The sequence below is a fragment of the Etheostoma spectabile genome, chromosome 12 (assembly GCF_008692095.1).
Source record: "Etheostoma spectabile isolate EspeVRDwgs_2016 chromosome 12, UIUC_Espe_1.0, whole genome shotgun sequence".
Lineage (NCBI taxonomy): Eukaryota > Metazoa > Chordata > Actinopteri > Perciformes > Percidae > Etheostoma > Etheostoma spectabile.
The window spans coordinates 24,657,912-24,676,322 of NC_045744.1; the positions used below are offsets into that span (position 1 = coordinate 24,657,912).

Here is an 18,411-nt window from a genome sequence, read left to right on the forward strand (position 1 = left end):
CACGGGGTCATCCCATTGATGTAGTATTATAAGAACTGGATACAGCATTCGAGGTGGAGTACCGTTCATTCTTCATGTTTTCATGTTTCCTGAACTTAGGGTCGGGACCCAAAATGTGTTGAGTAAAATGCATATCGATCTCTGGCTTTTCGACTCTAGCATAATACCTGAAAAACAAATACAGAAACAGACTAAATGCTCAGCATGAGCTCAGAATGGGGCACTTTAAAAAACCGAACCTGGACTAGATCAGCTGGTCGAGATCTTCAACCAGACACAGGCATCTCGTTAAATTCAAGTCAGCATTATTTAAAAAACATGTTGGTGTCGATACCGAGGGACGATGGGAGGGGACAGACACACAGGAAGGACAATAGAGACCTTTTCTGTTTTTGGTTGTTTTTATAAATGGAATAAATAGACTTCATGTACATTTAAATTCATGGTTTGTTCCGTCTTTTGTCCACAGTTTAAACATGTAGATGTTACAATGATTCATGGCGTATTTTTTGTAAATTTGGGTCCCGGGGGGAGACACCAAGTTTCTCTTTTGGGTCTTGAGCTGAAAACGTTAGGGAACCGCTGGTCTATAGTGGAACATGAAGCCTTCGTGGACCCTGTTATTTTATCAACAAAAGGTTTAGCAATCTACAATTAATGGAAACGTTTTAGAATTAGCATTATTCTGTGTTATAAATAGGGCTGGGCGATATATCGATATAAAAAATATATCGATATATTTTTTAATGAGATATGGAATTAGACCATATCGCATATGTAATGGCCAATTTGGCTATATATGTTTGGTATGGTGTTGTATGGGCGTGTGTGTGGTAGGTCTGCGTGAATGGTTGTCTGTTACGTCACCTGCGCACCTGTTGCGGGTGTTAATTGGAGTTAATAAAGGGAAATCACGGGTTTGAGGGTGGGGGGGAAAATTTCTGGATCCGGAACCCACACAGTTTTTTCAACTCAGCTGTGGAGAGTAAGTTTTTAGATCTGTCGTTCTCGGCTTTTTAAATTTCCCAAATTATTCTTTTTGTATGTGCTTTATTCAAAATTTCGTGTAATAAAGGATTAAAAAACGACGAAGACGGCGGACCTCATTATTTGCAACGCAAGAGTTGGAATGGCTTCAGATATTACCCAGTGGCATTTTTTTGGACAGATTGCCACTACAAAAATGTTGAAAAACAGCTTCAAAAGAAATGAACTATCGGATATGAAGAGGAAGGACAGCGCCCCCGCTCCATTCATTCAGCGTCACTGATTTCCCCTCATGGGACTGAGAGACAGCGCTGCGCAAAGACCGCAGGAGAATCACGGTAGGACAAAACAAGAATTGTTACAAGCTGTGGGAAGAGATTGGCCTTCTCAACAAGGGATACAGGACATCCTGCTACAATTCTTAATAAAGCTTTCCCGCGTTCTGCTATAAACGATATCAAAATGAGTGACGTGTCTGCAGCTGTCAATCAAAGTGAAACGGAAAATGAACTTGGGAAAAGATCGGTCAAAACTAACGGCCAAAAGCACTGGAATTACAAACTATATCCATCAAACGGAAAGGAATTCGGAATAAGACACTATACAAACTAACAAAGGAAGTTAAGCCAATTGATGACTTTCAAAGGGAAAATGTGTCTGAGGTGCAAAAAAGTATGAACAAATGTGTGTGAAACTTTGTGGCGAAACTGATAAACAGTTGCATGACTTATTGAAACAATGGCTAACCTGAAGAGAAATGTTCAAAACAAAATGAATGCGTGAAACACAATGCACAGAAATAAAGCAATAATACAAAACATGGAAACGTGGTTGCTTGACAAAGGGAATAATTATTGATGATGCCGCGCACCAAACAAAATGTTTTGAACTTGCACCAGCCACAACTGTGGTCACTGAGATATTGGTCCAGGGGACAGTGTTCTATGTGGTTTCAAAAAAAGCTAATCAACCGGCCCGTCACAGTCATAAGTCTTAAGTCTTAATTCCTCTGCCTGCCTAAAACAGGCGGAAAAGACCGGAGGAAGGGCGCTTCATGGCTAGGCAGCTGCCCTTAAAGAAAAACATGAACTGGACGCTCAGGAGGAGCACATCAGCAGAAAAGGAATTGATGAATGCAATGTCAATTGCAGTTCCAACAAACGAAAGGTCAATGGCTACAGGGTTATGATGTGCAGAGCTCCAGAGCTCATCAGCTGGAATGAATTCGTTATCTGCAAAGTTTTTAAACGTAAATGCTCTCTAAGACACTCTGCTAGGAATTTGTTTCCACAATGTCAAATCATCAGTTCAACATTCACCAGTAGGAGGCGGCATGCGCAGGCTAATGGGAGGAAACATCCACAAGACTTAAATCAGCAGTTTCAAATCATTCACAGTAGGAAGCGGCAGTGCGGCAGTTGCTAATGGCAGCACAGACTAAGATTCAAATCATCAGGTATATCTTCCCCAATAGGAGGTGACAAACGGCCATATCAATGGGAGAGCGCTGGCCTAAGGAAGAAACACTTTTGCACAAAACTATTGGATCAAGAGCTCAGGTTCTGAATTCCCAATCAAGCATGCCTCAACGGTTGTTCAGGAAACATTCGTGCAATACCTCACGCAAAGGAATCATTCAAAATGTGACCTGACGCAAACAACAGGGACCAAGGCATCTTCTTCCATCATGCAAGACAGGAAAGAAAATACACAGCTCTACTAGTGCAACAACATTCTTAGTCCTCACTCCCTCCACGACATAATTTACAACATTTGATGGAGATCCTCTTGAGTCAGCGCATTATTAGAGCATTTGGAGCATGGTGTGGAAAGAAAGGCTGCTAGCAAATAGACGGTTATACTTTTTGGAGCAAATATTACCAAAGGACACCGAGGGAGGTGGTTAAGAGCTGCAAACATATGCCACCGACAGAGGATACCAAGAGCAAGGAACCTATCAAGAACAATTTGGAAAAACAAAAAAATAGCCACTGCAACATGGAGAAAGCTCTTGGATGGCCCATCAGTAAAATGGTAAGACATTGAGCTTTGCAAGCTTTCTTCTGTGTTTTACGTGTTGGCGGTAATGCTATAGGAGGAATCAGCTCATGTGCAGAGAGAACATTGCCATCAAAAATCCGGGGCTATTGTTTGAAGCTACATATAAATGGAGGGAAAGATGGAGAAAAAACCACTGCTTACAAACTTCAGGAGAAGATAGTCTGCCAACCAGGTTTCAGTGATATCGTCAACTTGATTGAAAGGCAGGTGGCTATTGTTCCAATCCACTATATGGAAACAGTCAGGACACATTACCTCATCACTTAAGTATAAAGACGGAAACAAAAGTCTAACAAGTACGGTTCAGGAAAGGAAGCAGTTTTGCCTACTTCTGTCACAGCTGTCAATTCTCAACCTGAAATTCAAATGCAAAAGGTGAGAAAATTACCTGATGAAACCAATAAGAGTGGTCTGCTGTGTGAAGAGGATCACAAATTGGAGTGGGTCCCAAAAATGAGAAGTTATGCACAGTGAAAGATAACTTCTGAGGAGAAGGTGTTGTTTTGGGTGTTTGTTTATCTGTGGGACCACATTAGCAGGATTGTCAAAGGCGTCATTACTGCAATTTGTGTAATCTGAACAAAATCTACCATCATCCAAATCCATTCAAAGGAGAAGAACATAACCTCCGAGACACACAGCAGGAAAGCAATCAGGAAACAGCAAATGCAGTTTATCCAAGACAAGTGGCCAGTATAGGGGCGGAGCACAGGACAGTGTCTTGGTATTGTGCCTGTACAGATTAAGGCAAAGAACGGCAGCAAATTGCTAACCCCAAGGCATTCTGGGATCTGGCAGCACAGCTTACTTTCTGCTGCTGAGCGACTCATGAGGGAAGCTAAAGGTCAGAGGAGGAGATGCTAAAATGCTGGTGAGGACTATGAATCAAGAAAAGTCTTGTGACAGTCATGTTATCTCAGGAATGGAGAGAGAGCTAGCCCTTATGGTACCACCTACTTGGAGCTGTCCTGAAGTGTTAAACCCAGTCTAAGATGCCTGTGTCGCGTGACAACAGGCCACACAGGCAAACTTAAGGTCGTGGCCACACTTAAGCTCAAGTGAAATTACGTAATTGATGCTGAGGTGGAGCTTTAATTGCGGACCAATGTTCAAAAGGATGGAACCATGGCAAGTGATACACCAGCAATGGCTGAAGGACCTTATGCAGTCAGATACCTACTCGGCTGGGTTGTCAGTGGACCTGTGCAAAAGGAAGGCAATGAGGCTGAGAGCAGCTGTCCCATATTCCAGCCACCAGAGAACCATTTTCACAAAGAGGAATACTGGAAAGCAACACAACACGACTTCAATGAGAAGGCAGCGGATGACAAGCCAAAACAGTCAGAGAAATATCAACTTAGAACAATCATGAACAGTTCAGCTGAACTAACAGAAGGAAAAGAAAAGAAGGAAAAAAGGAAAAGAAGAAAAGGGAGAACAAGAGGACCAAGAAAAGGCACACACAGGAAGCTTCTGGAGGACAGAAGGTGGGAGGAGCTAAGGCGGGAGCGAGGCTCACCCTGGCGGAGAGTTCAAGGAGCAAAGCGGGCAGCCAGGTCTAAAGCTAAGAAAGAGCTGCCAGAAGAGGGCGCTCGTACGGAGACGAGTTGGAGAGATCCGAGAATGAGAAAGAAGAGGCTGGGAGGACCTACAGGAGAGGAACAGAGATGAGGGAGGAGAGCAGAGCAGCTCAATGGACATGAAATTGACAATTGATGTTATTATGATGGTCTGTACTGCCAGCCGTGAAAATCTTTTAAATCAGATTATTAAAAGCTATACAAAAACCATGAAACTCAAAGGCACGGGAGAGTGTGGCATTTATACGGCAACAGATGGAGGAGGATGATTACGGCTTTGTGAAGCCAGAACCCTCTACTGGGTTTGACCTACTTCATAAACACGTAATGGACAAGAACATTACTGAAAATGCACAATGGCAGATAAACAATCATGATTATTTTGTCATGGCTCATTACTATGTGGAAATTGTTATGTTATGTTAGTATACAGTAACAATTAGGGGCGGTGTGTAATGGCCAATTTGGATATATATGTTGGTAGGGTAGTGGGCGTGTGTGGGTAGGTCTGCGTGAAGGTGTCTTTAAGTCCCTGAGCACCTGTTGCGGGTGTGAATTGGAGTTAATAAAGGGAATCACAGGTGAGGGGGAGGGGAAATCTGGATCCGGGAAGCCCACAGTTTTCAACCTCAGCTGTGGGAGAGTATGTTTTTAGATCTTGTCGTTCTCGGCTTTTAATTACCCAAGTTATTCTTTTTGTATGTGCTTTTATTCAAACTTTCGTGTAATAAAGGATTAAAACGTACGACGACGGCGGACCTCATTATTTGCAACAGCAAGAGTTGGAAATGGCTTCAGATATTACCCATGGCATTGTTTGTGGACAGATTGCCACTACATAATATATCGATATGTTTAAATTTACGCTGTGATCCTCCAAGCAAGCTACTGCCCTGGCGCTCTCTGCACTGCTCCCCACGCCCCCGCCCCTCCTCTTTCATACACAGAGGGGGGAGGGGCAGGAACAGACACTCTTTAACAAACATGGAGGAAGCAACACGTCTGCGGACGTACGGAGGATGAATCGGTTAGTAAAAGAATAAGCAGTGCTCAGTAATTTTGAGATGGGTTCGGATTCAAAGACTCAGATGAGCAACAAATGCACGTTATATGTAAGAGTGCCATAAACAAATTACAGCCAGGGGTCGAAGCACTACAAATCTTTTCACCCCCTAAAACAGTGACACAAAATGCAATACGAGTGTGTGTAAAACTGCGCGCTGCAAAAGCCCCAGCCGCAAGCCATCGACAACCCCAAAAAGCTCCAGCCCCGAAACAAAGTTCACTGCAAACTTCCTTTACCCGCCGTGTGCCTTATGAAAAGAAAGTGACAAGCGGTGTACTATAACTAAAGCCGTGTCCTATCACATTGCTAAAGATATGGCCCCTATTGCAATTGTTGAACAAGTCGGATTAAAGAAGCTACTGAAAACGATGGACCCCAGATATGAGCTTCCCAGTCGCAACTACTTTGCCGAGAAGCACTGCCACAACGTACACTGAAGTCAGGCAGAGCCTCGTGACGGCTCGCTAACGTCACTCATTTTGCGTTGACCACGATATGTGGTCGAGCAGGACATGTGAGTCTTACATGAGCGTGACAGTTCACTTCATTCAAGAGGGGAGATGAAATGGGAGATGAAACAGCGTGTCTTCAAACAGTTATTTCCCCCAGGATCACACCGGTGAGCATATCAAAAAGGTACTCCTGTTGTATACAGTATTATGTTTTACATTTTATTTTTATTAAACAGCTGAGCTTTTATTTATGAAGCAGGTGAAAAAACCTGTTAATTATTTATTCTTTGATTTTGCAACTGTTCACTGAAATTGCTGGTTTCAATAAAACTACTTTTGACATGTCTATTTGGCTTTGACTTGTGACTAAACATTTGCGGAAAAATATCGGATATATATCGTATATCGATATTCAGCCTAAATATGTCGGGATATGACTTTTGGTCCATATCGCCCAGCCCTAGTTATAAATCACGTTTAATAGCTGGTGTCACGTCTTTATTCAAACATTTAACAACACACCACACGTTATCTCCCTTTGTGTGTCTCCACCCGTCCATGTTGCCCACACACATTAATTAACTGCACCCTTTTGTCAGTGTTCCTCGACCTCAAGGGTTCTGCTGCGCGTTCAGGCTGCAGGTTGGATTCTTCCTGCAAATTCATCTTTCCTGACAATCCAGTGACTGCTCGAGTGCCTACGTCGTGTCCGCGCGCTCTGACAGCCGCGTGCCGGGAGCCGATGAAAACGGCAACACCACATCACCCGGATTTTCTGCTTGGACAGCATGCAGGCCTGGGCTGGTTTTATGTGATTAGGCGGAGGGACCTGTCACCGGTCGGCTTCTCAGCCACTGGGTTTCCTCAAATAAGGCTAATGCCAGGGTGTGAATCTGATTTCTTTATAATAGAACGACGGTTCAATGGGCTCCTTCCTCTTCCTTTGTAATACCCGCCTGACAAATACGTGCACCTAAAGCCCCCGACACACCAACCAGACGGCCGTTACTCGGCAGAGGAGGCAGTCGGACTGATCAGTCTCCCCGAGATGGTCATAAAAAGTTCTTCCGAACACACCGAAGGGACGAGAAGTAATATGTCTCCACGACAGCAGGTGGCGCTGATCTGTATTGTCGCCCAAAAATGAAAACCGGCCGCTGATTGGACGAACGCGTCACGTGGGTCTGGTTTCTCCGGAAATTCAAAGCTAGACTGTCATGGCGGCTCGATCAGAATACAGTCTCACATTTTACTAAAATAGTTCACCAACCACGTGTTTCTGAATACAATTTAAGGAGAAAGAGGCCGTGCAGCTGCTGAATCTGTCTTCATCACACACACACACACACACACACACACACACACACACACACACACACACACACACACACACAGCTGCTGAATCTTCATTTCAGATCCACAAAGATCAGTTTAAGAGATTTTCCTCAGATTTTGAGACTCTAGTCCCGCTCATCCCGCTCATCATTTCCGAGTGTGTGAGAGAGAGATGAAGCACAGTGAGAAGACACACACCTAATTAACACCCCGGCACGAGGGTAACCTTAAAGGGTGAGCACTAATTAGCAGCGAGGCGGGAAAATTAATTATTTCTTTTTTAAACACTGTGTCGACTCACTACCAGCCATGCTTCCGTTTGATTGGTGCACACAAAAGAAAACGCCTGACTAACGCGACTGGTTCAACACCGTACGAGGATGTCGGCCGTTTGTTCCTCCCCTCTAATACGAGGTAGATGCTAGATCGGATCCGCTAGACGTCAACGTCAAAGGAGCGTTATTATGGATCCCACGTAACTTCAAGGAGAGACTCGTCCTAGCAGCTTGATTGGTTGGGGTTAGGCACTGACCTCGAGTAGTTAGGATAGGATAGCCCATTGGTCCGGGGATAGGACCTGAACAAATGGACGTCTGGCCATTGGTAGCGTGTGAATGCTATTGAAAGGCGGGTCTTGCCTAAACCCAAAACCTACCTTTAACATATGAACAGTATTCACAATATATCACAGATTTAAGTTAAGTTTTGACTCTCTGGCTGCAGTTGGCTGTTTTGGCCACTTGGTGTCGCTAATTTGTTCAACCGAACAAATCAGCTTCCAGAAACCCTTCAGATACACTCTGATCAGTATTTGCCGACACACACACACACACACACACACACACACACACACACACACACACACACACACACACACACGGTGGGTCACTGACTAGTTTTTTGGTGTCACAATCCGTGGAAAAAGTAGACACAGTTCTTCTTTCCTGTACATGTTTTTTTTTTATTTACCTCTTTTGGGGAGTGGGTTGTCTTTTGCTGGACTGCTTCCCCTGCGACCCGATAAGCGGATGAAGACAGACAGACAGACAGACAGACAGACAGACAGACAGACAGACGACAGACAGACAGACAGACAGACAGACCGTCTATATATTTTTTTTGAGGTTGGACAAATGTACCTCTTCTAAATGTTGGGAGGGGGTACTAATCCCTCTGCATCCCCCCTGAAGTCTACAACTATGATTGGCATCCTCCAGCTCGTCAGCTGATTCTTTAGTCACAAACGTCAGAACTAAATCCTCTGTGACCCTCTGAACCTGGTCCCGTCCAGACCCGGTTACAGAACGGCCCGTTCTCCGCTGCAGGAACAAGCCTGAAAACTCCTCATTAACCCGACGGATGAACCTGGACTGAACGTCCCCTCATCTGTCTTTGCTAACTGTGTTGTGTCAAAGCTTGTTATTTATGCCTGTTTTTCTTGCTGTTGAACTTCCATTCTGCACGGAAAACAAATCACTTTAAACCTTAGCCACGTCCCCAATAAGGGGACGGATTGATCTATCTATTCCCGCGGTGGTTAGTTAAGAATGCAGCACACATGTTAGCCTCAGCACATTGCACAGTCATGAACATTGGTGTAAAACCTAAATTGAAGTACTTGGGTATATAGATATTAAACTGTATGTGGGCACTCCAGCAGTGTTGGTCTGTTTCTCCTGGTTTTAGGAAATTTTAGCGCTTCAGCATACAGTGAGATTTTAGGGAATGTTCTTCCAATGTTCTTCCATCAGTCGGTTTGTCTCATTCCGGTTTCAACATAACAGAAAACCAGCTCCATGAAGAAATGGAAACCATTTTGGTGTGGAAGATCTTCACTGGTCTGCAAAGCCCCCTGACCTGCCTTGTTTCTCTCATAATGACTTGAGATCCAGAGGTCAGATAGCAGGGTCTTTCCCGATCCAGAATGGGCCTTTGGGGGAGGGGGGGACTACACACAGCAGGAACCATGATCTGTCCTGGTACAGTAAACAAATTGAGTCTGTGTTGCCTTATTTGACGGACGTCTATGCATTTACATGCTATTTCTGACAATTCGATTAACAAATGTATTATGTTTGAGTAAATGAAACTCTAATTAACAAAACTGGTAAAGAAAAATAACATATTTAAATAAATCAACCAATACAGCTGGACGATAAAACTGAGATTCGCCATCATATTGTAGTTTATGTTCTACTTGTTCAACGGTTCTTTGATAAATTGCTCTTAAACAGTCAGAAGGGATTTAAAGTGCTATTTTACTTCTCAATTGTTATCATTTTGGCACTGGTGTTCCTTTGGGGCTGGCTAAAACCTCTTAGGGGGGCGCAAAATATTCCTCTGTGAAGAAAAAAACCCTGAAATGGTCTCTCATTCCCAGACTTATCTCCACAGCGCTTTAGAGTAAGGTCTACACTACAGACACATTCTGGGATTGAGTCCGGACTCGAGACTGTTTTTGTATGGACTCGGACTTGTCTCAAACTCGCTAGTATTTGGACTCGGACTTGTCTTGGTCTCGGTCACTGGTCTTGCCCAATATGGCTTCTGGTCTGGACCGAGTCCAGGTGTCTTTATTATGTTGATAATAATATTGGAGGGAAAGGGAAACCCAAAATGATTGTCTTGATACTGTCATGCATAAGACCTTTATTCTGTCCTGGACTCAGTCTTAACTCGGACTCAAACCTCTTTGGACTCTGTCTTGACTCGGACTCGAACCTTTTTGGACTCAGTCTTGACTCGGACTCGAACCTTTTTGGACTCTGTCTATGTCCGGCTTCATGCTGGACGTGATGTACTTCCGTTGATCCAGACTAGACATCTGATGGCTTAAATTCTTCATCCGGTTAACATAGTGTTAAAAACCACCAAATATATCAAAACAGTGGCTTGAAACTTGATAAAAAGTCAACAGCTGACAGCTTCTGGAAGACAACTGCAGCCCTGACGCGTGCACCAAGGGGATATGACGCCTTCAACCGGATACTAAGATGTAACGGGCCGTTACCTTGAAAGAAATGAGTTTCCGTGGGTTTGAACATTGTTTGAAACATTTGGTTTAATGTAAGTACACAACTCAACAGCATGCAGAACATAGGTACTGTAGTTTTTAGCCATTTGAATGTGGAAATGTTACACAATATACCTTTAAAGTTTTAATTCTGGGTTGCAGAAGAGTTACCTTATCCATTGTCTAGTTTTAGGAATAGAGCTAACTCAACATGTATCAACACATATATCCATGACAGACCGACACATATTCCCAAACCCCCCCCCCCAAACAGTCACATCCCTGTGTCCACATACTTTTGGCCATTATTCAATTTCAATTCAATTTTATTTATATATCGCCAAATCACAACAACAGTTATCTCACCGAGCTTTTCATAGAAGAGCAGATCTAGATTGTACCCTATAATGTTATTTACAGAAACCCAACAATTCCCATTCCTTGTGTGTGTGTGTGTGTGTGTGTGTGTGTGTGTGTGTGTGTGTGTGTGTGTGTGTGTGTGTGTGTGTGTGTGTCAGCAGATACTGATCAGAGTGTATCTGAAGGGTTTCTGGAAGCTGATTTGTTCTGTTGAAACTGAGCCTCTGAGCTGGATTACAGTTGGTGATGCAGCGACACCCAGTGGCCAAAACAGCAAACTGCAGCCAGAGAGTCAGAACCACAAACTTGAGAGTAGTTAGCAGCGGCACCATGGCTCTGTCCTACCTAAGTCTTACATACTGCCCCTTAAATGGGATCAAATCATCATCTTGAATAGAGAGCACTTACTTCTCCTTTGCTTTCTTTTTCTCCTCCAGGTGGCGGTGAACCTCTACACGGGATTCAGGGGTGAATGAACACGGCGTTTCCCAGAATTCCTTCTCCCGCCGCATTTCATCCAAGTCGAGGTTCACCACGTTCTCCACCGCTTCCTGGTTCTCCTTATTCTCCTCCAACACTGGGCTGCACAGACAGAAAACATCCAACCCTTGAACCAGACATTATAATGAAGATTCAGGGTTTTATCTTTCTTATGAGCTCCGCCGGGTGCAAGATGGGACCCGTAGAGTTTATTAAAATGCTTTATTTGTTTATTTCTCATAGAGTCTTCTCACTTACAGTTTTGTGTCTGAAAACTCTGCTTCTGGGGTAATTTCTCAATCTCAAAGTCTGCCAAATCTGCCAAATTCTACTTAGAGTGTTGCGTAGTTGCAGTTTGGGTTTTTACTAGGCAGGGCCAAAATGTACTGTAACCCTAAATCAATATGCGGGCCAGATCAAAATTTTGTGAAGGGGCAGATTTGGCCCGCAGACTTTGAGTTTGACACATTTGCTTTAGACAAGGGACCCCTTGACTGAGAGAGACCGATCATGGACCCCTTTTCAAATATATTGTTTGAATGAATTTGCATATTAAACAGGGGCCTATAATTACATGTGGACGGCCTAAAGCCTTTAAGTCTTTTAGTGCATAGAATACTAAACCATTAGAATAATAGTTCTTGCCATGATTTTATAACACGGTGAATCTTTAGGACGAACTATCTGTGGATGTCTTTTCCCTCCAAATAGGCTGATTTATATACTCTATGCTTATGATGTGTTGGATTCATGTTAAGGCAGTTTTAAGATTTTTTTTCTTCAAATATTTAAAAAGAATTAACAATACTTTGCTGGTGCCCCTCCCACTTGCAGTAACTCTGAGGACCCCCTAAGGGTCCCGGACCCCCTGTTGAAGATCTCTGCTTTAGACCACGTCTTTCAGACTTCAGGCTCACGCTGTGTTGTTGATGTCGGTGTACCAGCGGCCATCGAAGCCCGGTTTCCTCTCCTTGTTTCCTCTGTCCTCTCCCGCTTCCTTCCTCTGCGCCTCCACTCTCTCCCTGGCTCTCCTCTGCAGGTAGTCCTTCTCCTGCTCCCAGACCTGTCTCCTGGCCTCCTCCAGTCCCTGAGAGGCTGCGATTCTCTCCGAGCGTCTGATCTCCGTCCCGTCCAGAAACTGAGGACAGAGAGTTATCTCAGGAGACTTTACAGATGGAGCAGGTCTAGACCACTCTATAATTTACAGATAGAGCAGGTCTAGACCACTCTATAATTTACAGATAGAGCAGGTCTAGACCACTCTATAATTTACAGATAGAGCAGGTCTAGACCGCTCTATAATTTACAGGTAGAGCAGGTCTACACCTCTCTATAATTTACAGATAGAGCAGGTCTAGACCACTCTATAATTTACAGATAGAGCAGGTCTAGACCGCTCTATAATTTACAGGTAGAGCAGGTCTAGACCTCTCTATAATTTACAGATAGAGCAGGTCTAGACCGCTCTATAATTTACAGGTAGAGCAGGTCTAGACCTCTCTATAATTTACAGATAGAGCAGGTCTAGACCGCTCTATAATTTACAGATAGAGCAGGTCTAGACCGCTCTATAATTTACAGATAGAACAGGTCTAGACCGCTCTATAATTTACAGATAGAACAGGTCTAGACCGCTCTATAATTTACAGATAGAACAGGTCTAGACCGTTCTATAATTTACAGATAGAGCAGGTCTAGACCGTTCTATAATTTACAGATAGAGCAGGTCTAGACCACTCTATAATTTACAGATAGAACAGGTCTAGACCGTTCTATAATTTACAGATAGAGCAGGTCTAGACCGCTCTATAATTTACAGATAGAGCAGGTCTAGACCGGTCTATAATTTACAGATAGAGCAGGTCTAGACCACTCTATAATTTACAGATAGAGCAGGTCTAGACCGCTCTATAATTTACAGATAGAGCAGGTCTAGACCGGTCTATAATTTACAGATAGAGCAGGTCTAGACCGCTCTATAATTTACAGATAGAGCAGGTCTAGACCGGTCTATAATTTACAGATAGAGCAGGTCTAGACCACATTTTACAAAGACCCAACAATTCCAGTAATTCCCCGAAGAGCAAGCATTTTGTGCATTTTAGTTAAACTCAAAAACTCAGAATCAGAAAAGGATTTACAGCGGTTGGTGCTTACATAAACAGAAACATGAGGAGTGGGAAAAACATCAAAAAATTGTATGTAATCGTGATTTTTTTGTGAGGATTCTTAAAATCAATTCTTTCCCCAGAGCACAGCATGTGCACAACGTCAGAGCGAGTCGGGATCAAGTCGGACACAAATCTACCCAGCATCCGGTGACCTGCGCCGACCTGGCTCCCCTCCAGATATGAGTCGTCGAGTCTGCGTTTATGGGCGCAGCCATCATTGTTGCGGATGTGACGATTGTAAAGGAGAGGGTGGCGTGAGGGAGGAGCCACAGACCGTTGGGCGGGATATACAGTCTATGGGCGGGGCCGAACGCTGAACAAGACCTTATTATCCGACCAAAGTGTCACAGTCGCAGCGATGGAACGTGGGCTAACCCCCAACATGAAGTTCACGTGCCATGGACAAGCTTTGCTAACACTCTGTCATGATTGACAGGCCGGGAACTGTCAATCACATCGTAGCCACGCCCTAAAACACCCCCGGCTTTATCGCTGATTTTAAAATCAACGAGACCGTGATTTAAAAATTGATCATCGTTCTGTGTTGCAGAAGACTTCAAACTAGCGATCGAGACCACAAACTCTTCATGAAGATGTTTACTGAGGTAATAAATCAAGGGAGAAGTGGCTCATTTCTCCATAGACGTCTACAGAAACCGACCTCCTGTTGCCCCCCCACCTATCGCCCCCTGCTGGAATTCAGATAGAAAGCAGGGTTGAGTTACTTCTGCAGTTGCAGCACTTTGCCGAACCGGATGCTCTGTCCATCAATACATGTACAGTCTATGGTTAAAACACCCCCCCAAAATCCCAGCCCAATGGAGCAGCATCAGACTCATATTCCGACTAGACCGGCCAGGAGATGCCCTGTCCTGACCCTGGAGGGGAACGCAGGGGGAGGTCACCTTGAGCTGGGGCAGGGAGGCGACCACGTACTGCCTGTAGCCCTGGAACTCGGAGCAGGGGTTCCCCACCAGGAACAGCTCCCGCAGGTGCACGTTGTGTGTCAGAGACTCCACGCTGCTCAGACGGCCCACGAAATTCACCGTCAGATCCAGTTTCTGGAGGCTCTCGCAGCCTGAAAAGACCGGACAAGAACACACAAACACCTGAAACTGCTTAAACCGCTTACTGATTCAAAAGTTAAACCTATTTCTATGATTTATTCAAGACGATTGAAGATGTTTGTCAAGTAGAAATTGCAACATTTACAAATACAAAATATACAAAAAGTACAAAATAATATACAGAACTGCTTAAACTCCTTTTTATTCCGAAAGTTAAAACTACTTCAAAGAAAAACCTGCAGATCCGCTGTAACTCAGTTCTTTTAAATCAAGACCTTTTCTTTTGGATCTTGCCTTTCTTTAAACGGCTGTTCATGTCTTTAATGTTTGATTTCTTTTGCTGCACTGGAACTTCTATTCTTGTGTTTTATCTGGTCTTATTTTTAACTGTTTTTGTGTAAAGCACTTTGAATTGCCCTGTTGCTGAAATGTCTATACAAAAAAATCTGCCTTGCCTTGAATAATGGATTAATCTTTAAGACGTGTGTCATCAGGGCTGTAGTACTGGAGTCCGGTCTTGGACTCGAGTCCGGACTCGAGACTGTTTTTGTATGGACTCGGACTTGTCTCAAACTCGCTAGTATTTGGACTCGGACTTGTCTCGGTCTCGGTCACTGGTCTTGCCCAATGTGGCTTCTGGTCTGGACCGAGTCCAGGTGTCTTTATGATGTTGATAATAATAATATTGGAGGGAAAGGGAAACCCAAAATGATTGTCTTGATACTGTCATGCATAAGACCTTTATTCTGTCCTGGACTCGGTCTTAACTCGGACTCAAACCTCTTTGGACTCTGTCTTGACTCGGACTCGAACCTTTTTGGACTCAGTCTTGACTCGGACTCAAACCTTTTTGGACTCTGTCTTGACTCGGACTCGGTCTTGACTCGGACTCAAACCTCTTTGGACTCTGTCTTGACTCGGACTCGAACCTTTTTGGACTCAGTCTTGACTCGGACTCGAACCTCTTTGGACTCTGTCTTGACTCGGACTCGAACCTCTTTGGACTCTGTCTTGACTCTGACTCGGTCTTGACTCGGACTCAAACCTCTTAGGACTCTGTCTTGACTCGGACTCGGTCTTGACTCGGACTCAACCTCTTTGGACTCAGTCTTGACTCGGACTCGAACCTTTTGGACTCTGTCTTGACTCGGACTCGGTCTTGTCTCGGACTCAAACCTCTTTTGGACTCGACTACTTTGCTCATTGACTCGGACTCGAACCTCTTTGGACTCTGTCTTGACTCGGACTCGAACCTTTTGGACTCTGTCTTGACTCGGACTCGAACCTCTTTGGACTCTGTCTTGACTCTGACTCGGTCTTGACTCGGACTCAAACCTCTTAGGACTGTCTTGACTCGGACTCGGTCTTGACTCGGACTCAAACCTCTTTGGACTCAGTCTTGACTCGGACTCGAACCTTTTTGGACTCTGTCTTGACTCGGACTCGGTCTTGACTCGGACTCAAACCTCTTTGGACTCTGTCTTGACTCGGACTCAAACCTCTTTGGACTCTGTCTTGACTCGGACTCGAACCTTTTGGACTCTGTCTTGACTCGGACTCGAACCTCTTTGGACTCTGTCTTGACTCTGACTCGGTCTTGACTCGGACTCAAACCTCTTAGGACTCTGTCTTGACTCGGACTCGGTCTTGACTCGGACTCAAACCTCTTAGGACTCTGTCTTGACTCTGACTCGAACCTTTTTGGACTCATTCTTGACTCGGACTCGCACCTCTTTGGACTCGGTCTCGAACCTTTTTGGACTCTGTCTTGTCTGGGACTCGACTAGTCCTGGTCTTGGACTTATCTTTGACTCCACTAAGGTGGTCTTGACTACAGCCCTGGTGTCTAGTAGAAACGGCAACATTTGGCGCTAACAGCTTCACCAGAAACCCCTAAACAGCTGTGTGTGTTGTGCCTACTGACCTTCAAGGTTCTCAATGACTTCAATGTTGTTCAAGGCCAGGTTCAAATACTCGAGCTTCTTCAGGCGCCCGACGTTCTCTACATGGAGGAATACACGATTTTCAGATATTAGAAGTGAGATACTGCAGGAGTCTTCATTTACTTCACACACTCTGTTTATCTTTACTATCTGTATTTAGATATATTTTTTCAGTTACAAGTACTTACTCTTTCAATATTACTTATGGTTACCCACTTTTGTCAACCTATTTTACTTACATATTCAACTTAATTTAATTTAACGTCACTCACCTCCACTGCAATATTGTTTTTCTGTACCATTGCAACCGCACTTTACGAAACCTTTATTTGACGTCACTTACATTCACCCCCCCCCCGCCCCCTGTCTGCTGTTTGCTTGTTGTGTGTTTACTTGTGTATTTGATTGTTTTTGCTCTTATTGTAGAAAATGCTGCTGCTGTGATAAGGAAATTTCCCCGCTGTGGGATGAATAAAGTCTCATCTAATCTACTCTATTCTAACTCCATGTTTTCCTGAGTTCCTGGCCCCAGAAGCCTCACCTATCCTGGGGATGAGGTTGTTCTGCAGGTAGAGGATCCGCAGGTCCCTGCACCACCGGTCCAGGTGTTCAATCCTCTCGATGTCCTGCTGATGCAGAGACACCTCCTCCAGGGACGAGATCTCACAGTCGTTGTGCTCGGATCGCCGGCGGACCATGTCCTCTGTGACTGGAACACACACACACACACACACACACAGGCACAGACATACACACAAACACACAGGCACAGACAATACACAAACACACAGAATATAACACACACAGACAGACACATACAGAGGGACAGACAGATAAACACACACATAGACACACAAACAGATAAACACAAACACACACACACACACACACACACACACACACATGTAGACAGACAAACACAACACACACATACACAACACACACACAAAAACAGGCACAGACATATACACAAACACACACGCACACAAACAGACAGACACACACACACACAGAGATAGATAAACACACACAGACAGACACATACAGAGGGACAGACAGATAAACACACACAGAGACACACACATAGATAAACACAAACACACACAGAGACACACACATAGACAAACACACACACAGACACACACACAGACAGACAGACACACACATAAACACACACACAGATAAACACAAACACACACACATAGACAGAGACACATACACAGAGACAGACAGACATACACAGACAGAAAGAGAGAGAGACACACACACACACACACACACACACACACACACACACACATAAATGTATTTCGGTAGTGAAGTAGCATCTTGGATGGCTTTGTAACGTTAGCATGCTATAATACCGTTACACACTATTCACAGGTATGGACGATATCACGTTAGAAAGGAAAGAAGTTCCACTTTGGTTTTACACCATTGAATTAACAGAATCATTGATATTCATACTTAAACAGATATATTGATAACCATCAGACAAAACTAGTCTGCGCATCGACACAAACATTAGCTACCTAGCTAGCTAGCTAACGGTCTTGAAGTTTAAAAACGCCAATGTCCCAAAACTACACCGCTATCCTACTGAAAACGTAAATTAAAAAGGATAATTTTAAAAAGGATAATTTTACGAATAACCGTAGTTGTTGTAGCTAGAGATGTTCTACATTTTCATTTTAACGTTATTTTGAGTAATTTGTTGTTTTTAAAACTTACTGTAAACCATCTTTCTCTCCGTTGTCAGCCGTTGCCGTAGAGACCGAGTCAGTGCTGCGTTCAAGTGCGATAGGAAACTACCACTACAAAAGGTAGCTTTGACCCTTGTGTTATCCTCGGGTCAAATTTGACCAATTTTTATATTAGAATTATGGGTTTCTTTAA

At 44.0% G+C, this 18,411-nt stretch overlaps 1 protein-coding gene across 1 annotated transcript in view; it reads right to left on the reverse strand.

Annotated features, from left to right (window-relative positions):
- The window catches only part of dnaaf11 (dynein axonemal assembly factor 11), a 48,708-nt gene extending 30,400 nt beyond the window's left edge, over positions 1 to 18,308 (reverse strand). The window contains exons 1-6 of the mRNA XM_032532262.1: positions 18,247 to 18,308; positions 17,057 to 17,224; positions 16,497 to 16,574; positions 14,411 to 14,583; positions 12,252 to 12,472; positions 11,263 to 11,436 (exon numbers count right to left, since the gene is read on the reverse strand). Coding sequence (XP_032388153.1) covers positions 11,263 to 11,436; positions 12,252 to 12,472; positions 14,411 to 14,583; positions 16,497 to 16,574; positions 17,057 to 17,224; positions 18,247 to 18,256 — 824 coding nt within the window. The 5' untranslated portion in view covers positions 18,257 to 18,308. The remainder of the gene's footprint in view (positions 1 to 11,262; positions 11,437 to 12,251; positions 12,473 to 14,410; positions 14,584 to 16,496; positions 16,575 to 17,056; positions 17,225 to 18,246) is intronic.
- Positions 18,309 to 18,411: the final 103 nt, after the last annotated feature.